Genomic DNA, 22,026 nt, shown 5'->3' with positions numbered 1-22,026 from the left:
GCAATTGCAGCAACCAGACTGTGAAAAGACCAAGCCAATCAAGGGCTCAGAACACTCAGGGTTGACAGTGTGTCTCCCAATCAGGCAAGCAAACCAGCCTGGCTGCAATGCTTGCTAAGAGCAAGAGGAAACTAGAATGGGTGGTGGTGGAGGGCGAAGATGAGTATCATTTATGGCTTTGGATGCAGTTGCAGCAGCTCGTTTCTTCTGTTATATCCTTTTAGAGATTCTGGCTGGTCATTTCCTCATAACAAGGCTGGGCTGGCTATGTAATTTTGGGGGCCCAATGCAAAATAAAAAGACAGGGCTCCATGTTCAAAAAGTAGAGAAAATCCCATGAAAGATACTTAAATACTGTATTATGAGGTGGGTCATCAAAAAGTTCATGGAAAGGTTCACATCATCTTTTAATTCCATTTTTCCATCATCTTTTGAAACCTCATATAAAACTTCTTGTCCTTCTGGGCCCTCTCTTGAGTAGTCGGTTGTCTTTAATTTGCTATTTAGTGTTGTGCTCTTATGGTAAGGCGGTAACTGCAGGGTGAGTGCATATCTTCACAGGTGCCCTGGATCCCCCCTTAACTCAGCAAGCTTGTGAGTGGCCTACAAGATGTCACTTTTGCCCTTCTGCCAGCTGCAGGACCAACATACTACACAGGGCAGGAGGAGCACAGGGGTTGAGGGGAGTCAATTTCTATTTTCCAAGGGCTCACAGTGCCAACCTATGATGGAGGAGTGACCCCCAAGGGATTGCAACCTTTGTGTCAGGAAGCACTTAGTATCTGGTTTGGGGATAGACAGAGGCTTGTCCCTGACTGGTTGCCTGCCACAATCCTGCCAGCCAAGACCAGGACTACCATTGTCATGCCCCACTCTGAGACACTGTGGGGCATATGACCCAACAACCCTCCCTGTACCTGTGCCAGGCTGCGGCTGGGGTAGCACACAGGGCTCCCCATTAATGTGACCTGGTTGCTACAGGGGAAGGATAGGTTGGCAGCAGTGTCCTACAAGCCAGAGCAAGTAGGGGAGCCAGGTACCTGCACAGTAGTGCACAGGGAGCAGGCAGCCTAGGCTCCTCCCCAAGGAGGTGGTGGGAGGTGGGACTGTGCAAGAGCTGAGGCTTTGACTACCCTCTCCCCTCTCCAACTCATGCATGCTTAATCATCCTATCAGATATCACTTACAAAACACAAATTCAAAGATAAAATTTTTAAGAATGTCAAGACAGTAAGTGCAGAGTATTACACTCTAAGCATCCAGCCCCACGGAACACGGACTCTTGAGGACTGCACAGGTCACAGGCCAAGGAGGCTGCCTCTGCCTTGAAGGATGAACCTCATATAAGGCCTGAGTGGACTAACTGGTACAATGTGGGACTTCAGAAAACACTTTTGGTGTCCTGAGTCACACTCCTTCCATCTGACTCGGATTTTATCCACAGCTATGGTGGCTAGTTCTGACCTGTGGTAGAAACGCTATACTGTGCTACATGCACTTTGATTGTCTGCTGCATATTGCTACCTTCTGCTGTAGGACCATCTCTGAAGCCAAAAGCATGCAAATCCCATGCACAAGTGTGGCATAAAAGTTTGCGGGCATTAAAACCCCTGAGGTCAACTCTCAATCTTTGTGGGATGGGAGCTGTTGGGCAAAATGCATAGCCCTCTGGTGTCTCATTTCTGAGAGTCATTCTTAAATTTTCCCAAAGACCCCGATGGAAATAGAATTCTTGGTTTCTACAGCATTATCATATTGGCTTTTCATTCTTTTTCTTTTCCTCGTTCTTGCTTTCTGGGATCATCTCTCAAATAAATCTCATGCACATAACTCTGCATCAGGCACTGACTTCAGGGAATGAAAATTAAAATGTGGGTGAAGATGAATGAGCAGCTAGTGCTACTGCTTCTTCCTTTCCCAATATATCCTTCAATCATCCCCCAGTGCTTTCATAATAAGTCCCAGTAATCTGATTATGTAAATTGTAAAGTCCTGAACAAAATTCCCAAGACTTTGATGGGACTTCTAGAAGCTGGGGAAATTAAAACATCGCTTACGAGCTGTAGTGTCCTGTTTTCCAAAAAGTGGAAATCTCAACCCACTCCCCGTTTTTAAAAGTATAATTCTCTCTCTCTCTTTTTTTTTTTTTTGGCAGGTGGCTGGTATAGGGATCTGAATCCTTAAACTTGGTGTTATGTATAAGGCTGTGCTCTAATTAACTGAACTAAATGGCCAGCGCAGTTTTCTATTTTGTTCTGGTATTCTGGGCGAGTCACAAAAATTATTCCTTTAATTCCAGATGTATACAGCAAATTAATAAACCACTATTAGGGATGAAATCTTTGAGGTAATAATGGTAATAATTTTAAACTCCTAAACTAAGTGTTCTTTTGATAATGTAGATTGATGTCCATGACTTTTTTAGTCAGAGCTTTATCAATAAAAATTGTGTTGCTCTCTTTGGGAGAAATGTTTCTTTTCCAGATACAGATTGTAACTGCACTGTGCTGCATGCTAATGTTTATTTGTGTGGATATGAATGTTTTCATATTTGAACGGTCACTGGGGTCAGAGCTGAGATCCAGGGCCTGCAGATAAGATGTGAAGCTGGGTCTTTGTCTTTGGCTAGAAATATAACCATGAAAAGAATTAGGCTAGGTTTGTTGAAACTCACCCTGGTCCACAGGATAATATCTTTTATATTTCAGTCACTGTAAGTGGCTTCTTAGCCACTCAAGTCAGAACGTTGGACTCATCCTTCTCTTTTCCGAGCCAAATGTCATCAGTTCATTCATTTGTACTATTGATACTATTTTTTTTTTTTTAGTAGTTCCCTCCTCTCTATTCCATCCCACCCCTACCTTTATTTCCTTGGCTTAAGCATTTCTTATCTACCTTATTTATTATAACTCTATTCTAATTGGTTTTCTTGACTCTATTCTTGCTCCTTGTAAAATATCCCCCATACAGAGTAACAGGTAAGGCTCTCAGTTCTTTAGATCAGTGTTGTCCAATATGTCATCCCTGCAATGATGGATATATCCTATATCTGTGATGCCAAATAGGATAGCTACTAGCCACATCTGACTACTGAGCACGTGAAATGTGGCTAGTGAGACTGAAGAATTGAAATTTTAATTTATTTAATTTTCATTAACTTAAATTTAAAATTAAATAGAAACATGTGGCTGAGAGCTACCTTACTGGAAAGTACACACCTATGGATGTGTAGGATGTAAGCTCTCTGAAGAAGTCTTTCCTTAGCCATTAGAGATTGACTATTCCTTCTTACTTGCTGATCTTGAGGTAGACAGAAGCTTGAATATCCACGTGACAGGATATTCACCTCAACTGACATGCTGAGAGTCAATTTATTGTTGTCCATATTACAGATGAGCAGGCTGAGGCACAGAGGTGTAAACTAACTTGCCGAAAGTCACAGAGCTAGTAAGTGGCAGAACCATCACTTGAATCATATCTATAGAACTCCAGTGCCCATGATCTAGATTTTGAGTATCTAACATAATAGATGCTTAAATGAATGGGGAAATGAATAAATTAGTGTTGGAAAGGGAATCTATACTAACCATTAAATCTAGTCTGGTCACTGAAAATATCAATACTTACCTCATAATAGGTAAAAGTCTTGCTAATGACAGCCACTGAAGTAATATGGACATATTATGCCACCTAAGGATAACTCTGAGACCATATAAATTTGAGACCATTAGATTTTGACACTCATATAATGGAGTAGTTAAGTGACTTCTTACTATTTTTTAAAATTTTCTTCTATGGTAATATCATTATTTTAGCAATATAATAGAATTTGTTTAATGCTTAAAACAATTTTCTATTTAATTCATAAAGAAAAAGACATCAGATTATGTTATCTCTAGATCCCACTACATTATGACTCTCGATATCTTTTTCTATCAGTAACTATTACTATCAAAGTCTTTTATCTACTTAACAAGAGCCACAATGACGTTAATCTCTTAGATGTAATATCTCGGGATGACTTTCTAGGACTTAGATTAAACTTTGAAAAAATAAGTTGAAATAGTAGGAGAATACTATTACAAATTGTTTCCCTCCAGGTACTGGCTAAAGGATATCCAAAAACTACATTAAGCCAATGATTTTTAATATTTTATTATCAGGAAGCCCTTTGAGAATTTAACGAAGGATATGAGTCCTTTCCTTCCAATATACACATAAAAATGTTTGGAAGTTTTTCAGTGTTCCCCAGGTCCTGATGGCTATTGCCCATGGATGTTAAATAATGTTAGATAAGGTCAATAATGCCTGCTTTATGACTTTTGGTTCAGGGTCATTTCTCCAGAAATATCCATGTAAAATTGCCATATATATTGCCTTTATTTCCTTTATTCTCTGCTTTTCTGAGTACTACATATATATATGTACTTCTATTTTTTATGCCTCTCCCATTTTTTTCACATTGCACGTATCTTTAGTTTAAAGTCTAACAAAATGTATATGTATGCATACATACACACGTTTATATGTATGTATACATATATGAGGGTATTTCAAAAAGTTCATTGAAAGATTCATATTTTTTTCCACAAATTTTTTGAAGTACACTCATATGTTATCTATACATAACCAAAATGCTTTCTTTACTTTTAGTCTTGTTTCTAGATCCCAGTCTTTTATCTCAGTCCCTCGGGGTTGATACATTGATTTCTACTGAGACACTTATTGTATCAATAGCTGTTTGTAAACACATTTCTTTTCTCCCAGACAAGCTTCAGTGTTCCTTTCCTCCTTTCCTTAAGTCTACTGGCTTAAGATATTTGCATATGTTTTTACTTTCATATTAAATGACACATTCACCAGAGTAATAGGATAATAGGTCCAAGATCATAGTTCAATTATTTTTTAAAATATTCTATTCAGTAAGATTTTCAAGACCATATTCTAAATGCCAGAAGTTAATGAAATACAAAAAATGTTCCACAGAGGATAAATTTGAGTAATTTGTTTTTGTACATTTTAGGGACCACCCAACTCCATCCAGATTAATCATAATTGTGCTATTGCACTGGTTGCCAAGAAAAATCAGGCATGAGTATGGATGGACCACTATGCAAACATGAGGGTACTTCAAAAAGTTCATAGAAAAATGGAATTAAAAGATTATATGAATCCTTCCGTGACTTTCTGTAGCCCCTCATATATACACTGATACAGATACAGCTCAGAGTGGATTTCTTTTGATCAGTGTTTTCCCAAAGTAACATTAATTGAGAAAATGTAAGATTATTACAGTTAACTTGAGAAGTGTTCATATGGATGATACTCCACTCTTAGAATGACCTTGCAGTAGTGATTAGTTATTGCTATTTGCTAAAAGGGTCTTGTTATCAAATATTCGGGGAATCATTGCAATAATCTTAGTTCAGCCTTTGCATTTCTAGGATGTTTTATGAAGCTCTAAGAGAGGATGAAACATGCAGGGTTTACAGAACCAATTTGATTTTGACCTTGGGACTACTTTTCTTAAAGAGCAAGCAGCATTTATTTTTTGGAAATTTTCTTCAATAAAGAGCAAGATACATTTAGTTTTTGAAGACTTTCTTTAATATTATGGAAAATCACGGTCATGTACTTTGACACGCCATGAAGGGGAAGCTCATGATTAAATATGGGGGATATTCAGCAAATTCTAAGCTTCACAACAAAATGAGAAAATAATTCCTCACCTCTTCCTTAGCATTAGCCAAGCAAAGGACTGAGAAATCTGAAACTCACTTGTCCTGAAAAAACGTACGCTTCACATTTCTAACATATTTTTTTGATATTAATATTCATTACAATTGAATCATACATTTGTAGAGGATAGAAGGATGATTGAAACCAAGTTATTTCTCGTTTGGTCTGGCCTTGAAAGATGATATGGTTAGTGCTGTACTACTCTATACAGAATATAACAAATCATTTTCTTTTACCCTTTTATTAGAGTGGAAAAAACTTCAAGTCTTATCTTTAAAATGACTGTGACTAAAATTTTATTTATTTATTTTTTAAATTTTAAGTATACTCCAAGGTAATTTATTTGCATGATCCATATAAATAGTATTTAAGCTTATGTTTAAAAAAAGGGGCGAAAGTAAAAAATTAAAAGCACAATTTTCTGGCTGTTTTTTAAATGTATCTATAAATTATAAAATATATTTCTAGACAGATATTCAGAGTTTAGGTGGCTTGAGTTTTTATTTTAATTTTATGACTTATAAAAGGGTTATAGAAATTTATGAATAATAATCCATTAGATGCCTGTTGTCTTACAGTCACTGTGCCATGTGCCAGGTGTTAAATAAATAAAACAAAAACTTCCTGTCCCCAAGGATCTTACAGCCTAATAGGAGACCTATATTGCAATGTGATTACCCCAATCAATATTTAATATTGTTTTGTTAAGATTTATAAAGAAAACATATATTTCTGATGTAAAAACAAACTAAGAGAAAGACAAACCTAAAGTGTCTTACAGGTCAAAGAAAAATCCTGTCCAGTTCCATTTCTCTCTCTCCCAACCCATTCTCCACTTTTCTCCACTGTGATCTCTTCCTAGTGAGGCTGACCTCTGTAACGGCACGAATGAGCTCCCCTGGACTTTGTCTTCAGGTTGGCTTTGGCCGATGCATTACAGCAGTAGCAACTTAGAAGGCAAGAAGGATGCAACAGTGATCTTTAAGGTTGCAGTTGTTGCCTTGCCTCACTAAGAAAGGTCACAGCTCCTTTGAAATTGTGCTTTCTATACCTTGACCCTCCATGTGTTCTATAACAGCTCCTATTCCCTTACCGAGAGTAATGGCTTTCCCCTAACCCTAGGTCCCCTTCACTATTACTGATTTCCTAAATCTACCTATACTTTTGTAAATGGTCCCTTTATCAAACTTGCCTCAAATAATCTAATTGGAGTATGCTATTCTATTTACTGCCAGTACTGAGAATGATATACCCCAAAAGTAAGCTAGTATTTGAGATATGAAGGATAAGTGAAGGAAACGTTTGAAGGGAAAATATTTTAGGCAAAGAAAACATATGTACAAAGGCCTAGAGGCCAGGTCAAGATTGTCAAGTTAGAGGTTGCTAGAGAATAGTTACAATGTCTTGGCTGGAAAGGTATTCATAACCCTAGAAAGAATTGCAGTTATATTTATCTGGTTTGGAGTCCAAGGATTTTAAACATGAGAATGGCAAAATTAGGTATATAAAATGAATATTGAAGAGGGCCACTAATTAATAGAGGGGGAACTACTGTTAGACTCTCACTATATTTCAGACAAGAGGTAATATTGGATTTGAATAATGGGTCTTCTGGGACAACATGTAAAATTTACTGTTGTGATTAAAAAATTTGATCAGTTGAATGTGGGCAGTGAAGGTGAGTCAAACCTGATACTTAGATCCTAGGAGAAAGAAAAGCATGATTGTTTTTTTAGGGTGTGGTAGAGATAGAGATTATGAATTCATTTTCGGGTATCTTAAGTCTGAAATGTGTGTGATATCAAAATGGTTATGTCAAGAGTAAAATTACATAACACATATGAAACCCAAAGGAGAGCTCTATGCTTGATATAAAATTTTCAGTCAATACTTGGTCATTTATATTGTAAGTCTGGGAGTATCTGAAGAATAAAATGGATAGAGCTGAAGACCAAATGAGTATGTGGAAGAGAGTCAAGAAAATCCTCCAGCAGATAGAGCAAAAGATTTAGAGACAGTTAAAGATACTGAGGCTATATTTAGAATATCCAACATCTAGATATTAGGAGTTTCAAATTTAAAGAACAGAGCAATGAAGGAAGATAATGAAAACAAACATAGAAACAAACAAACAAACAAATAGAAGGGAATTTTCCTGAGCTGAGGGCTTGTCTTTAGATTGAGAGTCAAAGTAAGCAGCAGAAAAAACAACATAAACTGGAGTTGGGGGGGTGGGGATGGGAAAAGATGCAACCTGGTGAGATATCTAAAAGCTAAAGCGGGTCACTGAGATAGAAAGGAAAATTAGTGTCAGGGTACAATAGATACCCAAAACAATCATGCCCTTAAAGTTCTGGGAGAAAAAAATTTGAACTTAGAATTCTATAGCCAGGAAAGCCATTGGTCAAATGTGAGGACATGAAAATGCAATTCTGAGCAAGCAAGAACTCAAAAATGTACCTCCAATGTAGTTTTCAAATTCAAATATGAAACACTAAAATGTTGAATAATTTTGAGTAAAGTAGCAGTATAAAAAAAACATGATTTTTGGAAAAACAGTCAAATCTCTTACTTGTAAGATAACTGAAGAAAGAGGCAGAGCTAAACTGACCTTGGAACACTTGCAAAATCTCTTCAAATTAGTATGTAATACTAACTCAAATTGTTTATTCATGATGAGTACATTTCATGAAAGTAACTTGCCACATATGTAAAATATTTAAATGGAAAAAGTCCTTTCTTCAATTCTTTTAGAGAATTATATTTAACTTGGGATTTGGTGTTAAATTTTATCATAATAATAATGCTAATAAATAGGGAATTTTTTATTTTTGTTTAGAATCCAATATGAAAAAATTGTGTATGATTCTTAACTATTTTTTACTTTCTAGAAACTTAGCATCACTTAGAAACTTTAAATTGAAACCAGTCATCACATCTTAATATTTTTCATAAACAACTTTTTTAAAAATTAGAGGGATGATTTAAGAGCAAATAACTTGCTGTGAAAAAAAACACTTATCTATATTTTAGTATTTCTGCCACCTTTATTCACTTTATTTTTTTAAAACTGCTGAATTGAAGTACAATTACATTAATACTTTACATACAACTCTGCCTGATTTGAATGGCTACTGTGGATTTTCATACAGATCAACTTATTGGTTTTACTTTGGGTTTGGTAACAACTTGATAGTGAGTCATCTGTATACTTCAACTTTCCTTAAGTGAAGTTCAGGTATTATAACTGGGAATAGCTGATAAATATTTATTGCAATTTCCTGAGCCTATAATTGTGAAAACCACGTCCAGCACTAGAAAAATACCCTGAGTTAGATTGTGCTCAATGGTAGTATCACAAATAAGAAAAACTATTTCTGGTTACCCCAATTTGGCTCATACCAAAAACTAAACATTTTAGAGGTATGATCACTCGTTCCCACCAAAGGGTTACACTTCATTTGGTGAAAATGTGCAATTCATTTTTAGAAATTAGAAGGCTGGCGTAAATGATTCTATTATCTCAACAGCATGTTCAACATTGTGGAATCAGAGTAGTGTTGTGGAAAGTTCATGGGTTTCACCTCAAAGGCAAGTTTCATCATGCCTTTAAGAAGCAGTCAGGACTTAGGCAATTTCTTAACTGCTTTGGGCTATTGTTTCCTCATCGGTAAAAAGGAGAGAGTAATACGTATCTCAAAAGTAAGAGTAAAAAATTCTAATACAGAATGGTGCGTTTTCATCCTTTATACCTGGTCAAGAATAACAACAGGATTGAGAAAAAAATTTCCTTTTTCATAGAATCTTTACTTCTGTTGCAAAGAAAAGGCAAGAACAGTCTATATGGTGACAAAGAACTCAGTTATTTACATGAGAATATACACTGAAATATTAAATAATATCCCTGTAATAGTGATTTTATGCATAAGCAGAGGAGTTATGGATTATTTCCACAGGCAGGATAATGTCACTTTTTTATGATGTAAATTTAAAAAGTACAAATATGATTCATTTCCTTGAATACAGCAGATTGCTTGCTATGCTCTTTATAAAAAGAGACCAATATAATATAATATTTAACAGAAAAGAAGGAGGGTGTGTACTTAATGACACCCCTTCCTGTGATAATAAAAGTCCTCCACCCTATGCATGGTGATGAGAAGGTCTTATCCTGGTGCTGGGCAGTAGAAAGTCTCCTTCTGAAGGTAATGTGCATAGTTTTCTTTCTTTCTTTGTTTTTCCCCAAATGATGTTGTATTACACTGTCACAAATCAACTCCTAATTAGGTTTGGACACAGGGATATTCATGTCCTACAATCCTGGTGTCAATCTCTACCTGCAAAAATTATTTGAATACGAAGACTCAGGAATATTCTTTGAGGAAAACTAACACTGATCCATCACCTTTTAAATATTTAGCATAGGAAACTCAAACATTTTATCAGAACTAACTGAAATCATTATACAAAGGCTGTAAGTTCAAAGTCTTGGAGGAGGGTCAAGCATGACAATCGGATTTAACTGTATTCAAAGGGTTTTTTATTTTTTGAAAAAATATAAAATTTCATATCTTACACTACAAAAACATGTACACAAACCAAGTGCATATAGAAGTTCAAATGGGAAAAAATACAGAAATGCTAATCCTTTCTTGAGTTAACTCTGTGGCAGGGACTTGAGATATCCTGATTACTATTATAGAATAAGATAGCTATACAGATGCTTCTGACCTGCCTGAAACTAAGAGATTTCGATAAACATATTAACAAATGACTTGAGTCTAAGTATTACTCTCAGACTATTATAACTGTAATTTACACACTTTTTAATAATTAACTGTAAAACTACAGCAGTCTAAAGATTCACAAAAATGTTGACCACTGAAACTTCTACTGTTAATACAGTCCCCAGCCCAAGTAAACATGACATATTTTGCCATCTTCAATTTTTTTCCATTAACATTTATGAGAAACAGACAACAAATGATTCTGATTATTATAAACAGGCTATTTTTTAGAAAAGAACTGGTGTCTTCTCCTAAGCAAAAATTAAGTGGTCATTCTGAACAAGAACATTCAATCATTTATGTATGAAAAGACCTTTACATAAACAAATAAGAAATTAAAAGAAAGTTCTTATCTTTTGATACATTACTATAAAATTAACAGCATAATACAGAAAAAATATTTCATGTAACCAGCTGTGCTACAGAGTTGAAAAAATGATGACTTATTCTAGTTATTAATTTCAAATCAATCAATTAATTGATTCTGTTTATTCATCATCAACAACATCATCATCATTATATTGTACCTACTTTTTATTTACTTTGAGATTAAACATCTGGCAGAACATAAGCAAAGACAGTTCGCTATCATAGTTAACTTTCTTTTTTTCTTATTTTTAGAAATAACAAAATAAAAAAGGATCTTATTCTACTATGCAACATCATACATCTAGTAAATATCTAACACCTGACTCAAATAGTGTTTGCTATCCAATGTACCATTACAGCCAAAAACATCTTCCAAAGGTGAGTATCTCTGCTTGTGCTTCCAAGAATCCACTTTAAATGGGAGAAAGGATAGCAATTTTTTTTAAACTTTCTCAAGGAGACTAATTAGCAGACATAGAAACACATAAGTGCTCAACTAATAGTAACATTCCATTTCAAATTTCACATGTGAAACTGTCTTCATCATTGCACACTGGTTAAAAAGATTTTACAAACTGAATTAAGGATGTTCTGTATTGTTCAAGCAACTCTGCAACTAATAATGCTGGCCACACTTTAGATAAAATATCGGAATATGCTTTTACGGTAATCCTATAGATTTAGGACACTGACTTGGTGGTTAAAACAAAAGAAATAAAAGACTATGCACATGAATGTTCTAAAAAATGGAAAAATCAAAATTTTTACATTTTTACATAAAATTAATACATTTCAAAAAGAGCAACTGATTATATGTCATAGTACATGTGAGAAAATGGCAAGATTAGAAACAAGCTATGATTGATATGAATTAGAATCAAGCTATGAGTGATTTTAACACTTAAGTTAAAAATTACTCCCTGCTTGGACCTATGTTTCAAAGTTGAACACTGAGAAAGACTCATGTCCTGAAGATACTGCTACTTACAGTTACAATAACATCACATATTGACAGATCTATTACATGTGCTAAAATTATTGATTCTATGCTACATTTTTGGTAGTCTGGTAGGTGACAAAATGAACCACTAGGATAAGATATCACACAATCAAGATTTGTCAAACCTTGCCCTGGGTTAACAGCCTCACTGCATTTCACGAGAGTTTCGCTCTCTGTTTGTTCCATTTCTCACATTTATAAATGAGATTGGCACTTTCCAATTGGTGACATATCCAGTGGTGAACAGACATTTAAGAAAGGCATTCTTTCCTCTTTGGGGGGTGGAGTACATCTTATTAGGAGGTGTCTTTATTCCTTCTAAAATTATAATGACATTTCTTAGAAATTCTCAACCAAATTGAGATATGGATGAAAGATACATGGCTTTTTAACTTTTATTTTGTTTCACTTTCCAAAATGAATACCAACAGTGCAAAGAAGGAAAATAAATTTGATCTGAATTATTTCATATTCTTCTTTTGTGATAAAGAAAATATACATTGTAACTTCAAATTCTAGTCACTTAGATATGCTCCCCCTCCCAGTTACCTTTGAACGTACAAAGTTGGAAAACAATTCAGAAAATATTTTTGTTCTGCCTAAGCAACTATGGCTAGTCCGCCAGCTCTGAAATGTTTGGTAGTCTTCCTTTTAAATCAGTAAGTCTATTCTGATTTTGAAGTTTCTCAATTGTTATTTTTTCACTTAGATTGGAATACTTTTACAAAACTCAGTAAAGTGCAACAAAATCTCCAATTATTTTGTTCAGAAGAAATTAGTTTTGTTAATTTTCTGTTTATTGAAATGAACAAATGCATCTTTAATAATGATGATGCCTATTTTCTTGTGATTTTATCAAGACAATATTAAATCCATCTCTCTCAACTGTCCCTAGAAATTTCACCAAACTAATAACAGTATACTCTAAGCATAGTTTGTGTGGAGTCTTATTTGGACAGAACTCAATACATCATTTACAAATTTTTTAGACATTTTTTCTTTTCTTTTTTTGTTGTTCTTATTTTGATTTTTCCTTGTTCTTTAGCAAAGAGTTACTTTACTGCTTAAATAAAGTGTGGGCAGGATAGGAAGAAGTTATTTCCAAAAAAGTTTATTCTTGTATGTGCTAATATTCAAGTAGAATAGTGCTTTCAAAAGATAGAGTATTATTAGTACAACACAGATATATTTCCTGTGGATTTCACTAATCCAGGCTACTCTGATATATGATTTCTATTAATAATCATGAGTAGGCTATGTCTTATTTAAATGCTCTACTCCTTGAATAATCACATGCCATTCCATGATTTTTATAAAATATAATACAAAGATTTTGGTTATCTCACTCAGGAGCTCAGTTTCGAACAATTTCTCATAAATTTTATAATTTGTACCACAGATAGTCTTCACCAGGTGTGGTATATAGAACATATATAAGACATTTTTTATATTCCTTAATAAGTCCAATTAAATAATACTTCGGATTGATTAACCAAAATAAATGTAATGCCATGTAACTAAATGCAAAATTAAATTACCAAATGAATACACAGCAAATCAACAAATAAAACTTAAGTCTTGAAATACAGAAAATTCTTAAGAAAAAAATGTGTGTGTATATGTCATCATTCCATTGCTTGCTGCCTTAGTATCAAAATTTCTAGAGCTGAGCCACAATGGAAATGGTTACAAAGGATTAACGCTTAAGGGTGATGCTTAGTGCTATGTGCCTGGATTTAACAACATTAACAGAAACCTGCACAGTTAAATCCTTCTACATCCCGCTGAAAATGTGCCCTTTAGTGTCAACTTTGCTTGACAAGATATTTTCTGGGACTCAGAAAGGTGAAATTTCTTACAGGGGTGCAAGATTAATGGCTAGAAGAACTGCATTGTCACAGATATCACAAAGTGTTTTTAAAAAGCCAAAGGGGATTTAATCTTACAGACATTTCCTGTTAGTGAATAAAGAGATTAGTAGCTTTTGGACATATGAGAGGAAAAGAGACACAGGCTTGTGTTAAATTTTGTTTTACTGCTTTCCTATTTCTCCTATTCATATTACACACTGGAACACTTGTTCCTATAGTTGCTAAAATTAAAACATTATTTAAAAATGCAAGCAGAATGGTAAAGCACACATGTGTAAGCACACACACAATTCCAACTTAAATCAGTTCCTGGGTACATTGCAAATTATACAGTATATACACATTTATTACCTAATTGCCTCTAGAAGAGCAACTAAAAGTAAATTTTATAACACAGAAAAATAAATATACACCCTGTTTTGTACTTTTCCTTAATCAAGCAAATGTTTATACACTAGTTTCTATAACTTAACGCTTTGTAACAGCATTTTAAAATTACAAAAGAAGATATCTATTAAGAAATTATCTAATCATATTGCTCTTTAATACACTTACATAGACGATTAAAACTTGAAGTAAACGTCAGTAAACTGCAGCTTTTGTTAGCCCATAAATGGCTGTAAAACTTTTCCATTCAAGTAGATCCCTGGAAGTTTTAAAAGGGACTGCCTCAATTCAGTCTATAAAGGTGCTATCTACTTACATATTCCACGTACAAAATTTCGTACAAGTAGTGGGAAGGATTTTGTTGTTGCAACATAAGATAATGTTTAACCTCATGTTCTTATTCTAGGCAGGTTATATTTGCTTCATGAAAAATGAAGACACTAAGAGGAAGATAAGGAAATTTTAGTAAAATACTGATTACAAATTCTGTGGCTGAGACAAATGTCCTCCTAAGGTTTAGATATCACTGTTTTCCCTTTTTCCCCTTTTTTGTTAAAATAAATCTCAGGGCTGTTTACAAAGTGCAGAATCATTCACTTGAAGAAGTGATATTAAAATGAAGTTACAATGGCACCATCCCGTTTACCAGCTGCACCTTCATTTCTTGAAGGCTGTTCATGATCTTCTTCTGGTGACCGACAAGAGTCACTCCAAGCCGTCTCAAATCCCTGCATGAAGAAAGCACACATTGGATGTATGTATTGATTCAATCAGTAGCACACCTCAATATTTCACGCTGGCAAAGGGGCAAATGTTTTACAGAAACTAGTTAGATTACAATCCCAATTGAGACACACACAATCCAATTTCCAAAGGTAGTTTCTAAAACTGTACCTCGAAAATCTGTAGTCAAGGAAATATTGATATCGAGGAGTGATATGGTACATATTTGCCCCTGCTTGTGGACATCATTATTTTAGTGGCACAGAGTGGTGGAAAAACAAATTTGCACATTTTACCAAAGAATATTTAACTTACAGAGTACAATTTCATTGAACAGTTTTGAAAATGTGGACCTACAATATGCACAAGCACTTAATTTTTTGCTAAAAGAAGTAAGCATAAAATATACTTTAAAATTTTATAGCTAAGCAGTTAAAGACCAAACTCTTCAAATGACTAATTCTATACAATCATTTTATATAACAGATATCTTTAGGGGATAATCATCACTACATTGTTCTTACAACAATATTTTATGTTATTTTTTACTTTAGCCTAAAGAACCAGAGCTTTCTTCCTTTACCAAATGACCTCTAGGCTCTACTGGCATTTAGAGCATTCAGAGAAGATTACATGCTATCAGAAAGTCTTTTCAACCAAGATATTTTTTGTGCACTCTTAAAAAAAAAAGCTTATTATTCAAAAGAAACTTACAAGTGTTTATATTTCTAAACTAATTAATGCATTATGAAGCACAAGACAAGTGCCTATGATTTTTAAATGTTATTTCATAGAATATTTAGAAATGCTATTCCCCTATAGTATGTATTTGGTAAATATAATGATTCAGGTATGTTTGGCAAATGGTATGCATTAATTATAGAAAAAAATGAGTATTAACAATTCATAATCCTAAATGACAGAGATGTTAACCATGTTCATTTCTTTACATACTTACTTTGTTGAACACATTATGATAAATGTGGAATGATTTTGCATTTAGTAAGTATATTAATTTTAGATTTTCTTAGAATTCAATAGAATTGGATAAAAAGACATTAGGATAATTATAGGTAAAATTAAATAGTTTCAGATAACTCAAAGAAGTCTCAATTATCAGAAAATAAAAATTAAATAAAACAATGCTTAGGCTCTATGTGTATTAGTATTAAAAATAATTGTTTACTAAAATAATGTCTTAAGTTTCTTTTTCCCTTAATAGCCTCTTGATTTCTTATGAGAGTCTTTGGAAATGATAAGTAGCATTTTAAAAAAAAGCACTATTGATATTTATGATGGAAGCACGTTTCTTTCTTAGAATGTGAATATTAAACATTAAACTTAGAAATTATTATAACTATGAGATACCAGAACACAACATAAAAATAATAAAAATGGTAGACATGATGTGGGAGACAGTCATCTGCCAAACTTAAAAAGCAGTAAGAATTCTCTTTAAAACAAAGCCACTATTGTTAGTAATGAAGTACACTATAAAATAGCTAATTACAGACTAAACTAGAAATACTTGAGAGTAATCTTATCTCTTTTCAACTAAATCAGGATTTCTCAGTCGTGACCCAGTTGACATGGGCTGGATAATTCTTTGTTGTTGAGAGGGATGTCCTGCGCATTGTAGGATATTTAGCAGCGTCTTTGGTCTCTACCCGCTAAATGCCAGAAACACTGCACCACCTCTGGCCTTTCATTAAGACAAGGCAAAATGTGTTCAGACACTGCCAAATGTCCTCTGACTGGCAAAATTCCCCTCATCAAGAGCCATCAGACTAAATATAAAAATAATAGGTGATCTCCATACTATATGCTAGGAAAATATATAAACCTATGATATAGATCTTTTAAATTTCCTTTTATTGATGAGGAGACAAAGCCTTAGAAAATTTAAATCACTTGGCTAGATGACACAGCCAGGAGGTAACAGAATTAGTGCTAAAACCAGGTACCTGACACTAAAGACCATACTCTTAATTTCCCATTACTCTGAGATATGATTTTGAGCAAAATACTCCAAACTACATGCAACAATTAATTGACCTGTAAAATGAAAACTCTGTAAACATATCATAAAATATGCAACATTTTAAAGGAAAGAAGATATCTAACGAAGGGAACCAAACACATGCTTCTTTGAATGAGGCTATGGTAACCAAATCTATACTTCATGGCAGTTTCTGTTATGGGTTTATCAATATTTTCATGTTTCCACATACAATTTAAATCATGAAGAATTGTGTAGATGTGGGTATTTATGGGTGTTCAATAGCAAACTTTGGACTAAGAAAAGGAGGAAAAAAACTAAAATTTTAAAAGTTTTAACCTGAAAATAATCTCTACTAGAGAATTTAATTAGGACTAGAAATAAAGTTTTAAAAGATATGATTTATCATATGCTTTATAAATCCATGGGTGATACTGATGAATCGAGGTTGGGTACCACTGATGTAACATGAGGGTACTTCAAAAGTTCATGAAAAACTGTATTAAAAGAAAATACAAATCATTCTATTTTTCCAAGAACTTTTTGAATTACCTTCGTATATGTACTTAAATTGCACAATTCATAATTGCTATGCTAATTATTAGAAACAAGCTTTTGAGAATAACCATTAAAGTTTATTCTGAATGGCCTGAAAAAAGAATTATAGGTTTCTCCACTTAAATAGCATGGATGTTTCATATACAATAACTAAACTTTAATTTGAAGTATGTGTATGTGTATATGTGTATGTGTTCCATATTCCAACTCTTGGTTGTTTTGCATAAATATCAAGTCACCAATTTGACATTTTTATTTTTGCTGCCTTAACTTGTTACATTAGATGTAATTATAATTTCATTATCTAGAAATGACTTTACCATAAGAAAGACTCTAGCTCAGTGCTTGGGAATTTAAAATTTTCGTATCTTTATTATGCTAAAGAGTGAATGTTTTGAGAAATTGCATTTGATCAATAAATGTGGCAATAGAGTTTGTATTTATGAGGAAATAAAATTTGTTCTTCTTAACATTTCGTACATATATATTTTTTAAGTTGTTTTTATTTTAATTTTCCCAGTGAACAAAGCATAAAATTTTATTTCAAGATAAATGCATTACCTGACTATCCCTTAGGATGCATATGAAGTTCAGAACATTGAAATTCTCTCTCTCCCTCTTTTCTTTTCCTTCTCTCCCTCCTTTCTATCTCCTCCCACCCCATCTCTCCTTGGGAGAAACAGAATTACAAAAAACATTGCACTGCATTTTACACACTGCCATTAATGATGTGTGTCTTCAAGGTAATGTTGTTTTTCTTTAAATTTGACCTGTCATTTCAAAAACTGTCAAGTTAATGTACAGTGATTTAAACAATAGCATGCTTATAATATATGCAATGTATATATACCTTTATAAATGTGACTTTTGGTGAAAATGTGGGGGAGAAATAAGATTATGCAAGTAAAATTTGTTCTCAGCAGCGAAGCAGTTTCTTTTAAAAGCCCTTTTTAATATTTTTAATGATACTACATATGAGAATTAAAATAGTATTAGAAAAATGTCTATATAATGGTTAAATAACATTTTTACCAAATTGGTAAGTGCATTGAAGTATTTTCTTTTAAGGAGTTTTGCCTCACATGTTTTGCTATTTCCAACAATTCCCACTTTACTACCTAAAGCATATATTAAATGGTCAAGCTAGCAGTAATAGAAATTTGATAAAACAAAGTACTTTATACTTATTGATGAAGTTGCTGTCCTATTTACAATGATTTTTGAAGAAAAATTTGAAAATGGTGCAAGATACACTATTTCATTTCATTTTTCTATATAAGAAATTTTATAGCTAGGCAAAGTTTTAAGTGTGTCCCCTTTATAAATATTATACTAATTTTATCATGACCATATATAATCTTAAGTAATACCCAAGGCCAATTCTAATTATTATAAACTATATTTCAGCATAGGCTTGTGAATATAAACACGATGAAAAAAGTGTTGTTACATAGAATATAGTTTGGATTTTTCTTGACAAAAAATAATTAGTTTTAGAAAAGCTCCAAATATAATGAATTGCCATTGTTGGGAATACATTACAGTATTTTTTCAAACAATATTCCATAATATTAAGCAATGGAAAAACATTAATATTATCATGCCAAAAATAGCAGAATGAAATATAGAGAATAACAACAGGTATCTAGTTGATGTTGCAGCCAACTCTTGATTATTCAGGATTAAATTCACCCATTTGTGGATGATGATTCATTCCCTTAGTCATTCTTCTCCCTTCTGCTTTACAGATTGTTTAGCCATATTACTGGTACTTAGCCCCACCAACTTCGGCTGGATAGGAGAAGGGAGAAGAGAGATTAATGAATTCACTCAACTTCAGTGTTTATTGCTTAGTCTTAGTTTTATTATGCAGTTGCATGTTTGTCATTGTTTGGTTAACTTAGAAGATCCTAATAATCATTTATATAGCTATTGTACAGGTAAATATACAGTCATGCGTCGTTTCATGACAGTGATACATTCTGAGAAATGCATGGTTAGGTAATTTTGTCATTGTGCAAATAGCATACAGTGTACGTACACAAACCTAGATGGTATAGCCTACTACACACCTAGGCTATATGGTACAGCGATTACAATGTTATGGGATAACCATCATATATGCGATCCGTTGTTGACCCAAATGTTGCTATGGAGCACATGACTGTATTTACATTTGGCAAGAAGAGATTTACCCATGTCCTGTTAATGGTTTTCACTGGATGAAACATTGTGAGAGCTAGACTTGCAGTTTTAGCCTAATTATGTACAACATAGAGGATATTAAGTACTCCTATATGTATCTTAAATGTATAATAAATTATGCATACTGACTTTATTATAAGCTAATAAATCTATCTGAATGAATCTGCACAAATTTTGGCTCTAGATTTGGAAAACTTTCATTTCACTAGTTTAAGACTCCATTCTGCTAACTGATACTAATAAGAACCTCTTTAGCTTACACACAATTGGTATAATACTTAAATTCATTGGATTTTGCCCATTCTCTGAATAACCAAAAGTTGACACTATTGGTCTGACAAGAAGTTTCAAACACAGCTGTGATTCTGTCCTTAACTGAAATCTTTGAATTCAATTCGCAACACACCTCAAGGTCATAATTCCCCTATGAAAAATAACTCACTGCACTTACATGATAGTACAGGTTGCACCATCACTGCCACAACAACTGTTCTAATATGAACACCGTATACAGAATAGCAAAGCTTAGGCACAGAGAACAGCAGACAGAAACATGTAAGTTCAGAAACCACTTTCATTGAACGTGCTTTGACTCTACATTTCCTTCCCACATTCATCCATTCATGCATGTACTGGCAAACAATTAATAAATAAAATTCAATCTTTATGAAAGAAAATTTTAACCAAAATATGTGGTTCAGAAAAACTGTATTTTTTATTCGTATATTTCTAAACCCACTATGACAACAAATTTGATGCCACAGATTATAACACATTTTGTTATATATGGGAATTTGATTATTTGCTTTATATTAATTGTTTTACACATTTTCTAAGCATTTATAACAGCTATGAATGTATTCTTCCATTTTCAGTTTCTATTTTGCCTTGGCAATAACTCTAGGAATAATATATTTTTATATTATTATATTACACAGACTTTATAAGATTAATATTCAAATATTGAGTAAAGACCATGTGTGAAAAATCATTATCAGGGTGTTTTCAGGGCTTGTCTTTGTCTTTTGCTGATAATCTATTTCCTTCACCGTTAGTCCTTAGCAATGACTGGCTTTTTTCTTTATTTTTTTTTGATGAAGGACAAGCAAAATGCATAATCCTTTTTTTTTTTTTTTTTGATGAAGGACAAGCAAAATGCATAATCCTTTTTTTTTTTTTTTTTGATGAAGGACAAGCAAAATGCATAATCCTTTTTTTTTTTTTTTTTGATGAAGGACAAGCAAAATGCATAATCCTTTTTTTTTTTTTTTTTGATGAAGGACAAGCAAAATGCATAATCCTTTTTTTTTTTTTTTTTGATGAAGGACAAGCAAAATGCATAATCCTTTTTTTTTTTTTAATTCTTGGCCAAATAAATAACTATAACTCCCTACTTTGTGAGTTATTTAACATAGTGTTTTTATATATTCTCACTAATTAGAAAGAAATGTGGTCAAAAACACAGTAAACAAGAGAACATATATTTAAAGGTGCTGAATGCTCCCAAAAAATTGGCTTTGCTGGAGTTAGGGTCTGCTGGCCCAATTCCTAGTAAGGAAAGTATTAATGATTATAGGCCCAGGAATTTGAAGCAAGCGACATAAAGAAACCCAACATTCTCTGAATGGTAAGACTCCTAATTTCACCTTACTGTTCCAGTCAGAATGAATGAATTAAAAAACAAAATATCTGAAAGCAGGCAACACAGCAAGAGGCAATAGCTGGAGAAGATCCATTGTAAGAAGATAAAAAACATAAAGAGATTTGGGGAATAGAGGGGCAGATAGGAAAGCAAATAGAAAATAATTGAAAGAAAAAAGAAAAAGTGAAACCATAATGCTAAAATAGTCATCATATTTATAGTATTTTGGGGCCCCAAAGATATAAAGTAAAACATAAATAGTTAATGCACAAACGAGTATTTGTAATTATAACCATTCTGTGAAGGGAGAAACAAAAATGTAGTGGATATAACTACATGTATATGAATATGTGCTATTTTAATAAAAAAGAGACATTGTTTAATGCAAATAATTTTATTATATATTTACAAGAAATCTGACATTGGGTAGAAGAAATACCTACAATATCATTTTAATATAAAATGACAAATGACTTTAATAAATTAAAATGACCATTTTTTACTGAAAAATTAAATAGCAATCATGTAAAAATAATTTTAAATCATCAGTAAATTTTTCAGTATACTATTTTAAATATAGCACAAATGAGTTCTTTAAGCGTGCAAAGAAATAATGGGCAAAGCATATGTGTCCTCAAGGAAATATGAACGGGTGATGATGGTGAGAATGGGATTCTCAAGAAACGAGCTGAGTGGTTGTGATTTTAGGTCTTTTTAGTTATTGGTATGAATGAAGAGAATGCTGA

The 22,026-nt window shown here is 33.2% G+C and overlaps 1 protein-coding gene across 5 annotated transcripts in view; it reads right to left on the bottom strand.

Moving 5' to 3' along the window:
* Positions 1–10,262: 10,262 nt before the first annotated feature.
* The window catches only part of EPHA5 (EPH receptor A5), a 340,114-nt gene continuing 328,350 nt past the window's right edge, over positions 10,263–22,026 (bottom strand). For all 5 annotated transcript variants that reach the window (XM_008571411.1, XM_008571425.1, XM_008571402.1 and 2 more), the window contains one exon: positions 10,263–14,881. In XM_008571411.1, the coding sequence (XP_008569633.1) occupies positions 14,776–14,881 (106 nt within the window). In that variant the 3' untranslated portion in view covers positions 10,263–14,775. The remainder of the gene's footprint in view (positions 14,882–22,026) is intronic.

The sequence above is a fragment of the Galeopterus variegatus genome, unplaced genomic scaffold (assembly GCF_000696425.1).
Source record: "Galeopterus variegatus unplaced genomic scaffold, G_variegatus-3.0.2 Scaffold39, whole genome shotgun sequence".
Taxonomy (NCBI): domain Eukaryota; kingdom Metazoa; phylum Chordata; class Mammalia; order Dermoptera; family Cynocephalidae; genus Galeopterus; species Galeopterus variegatus.
This window is presented reverse-complemented; position numbering and strand designations above follow the sequence as displayed.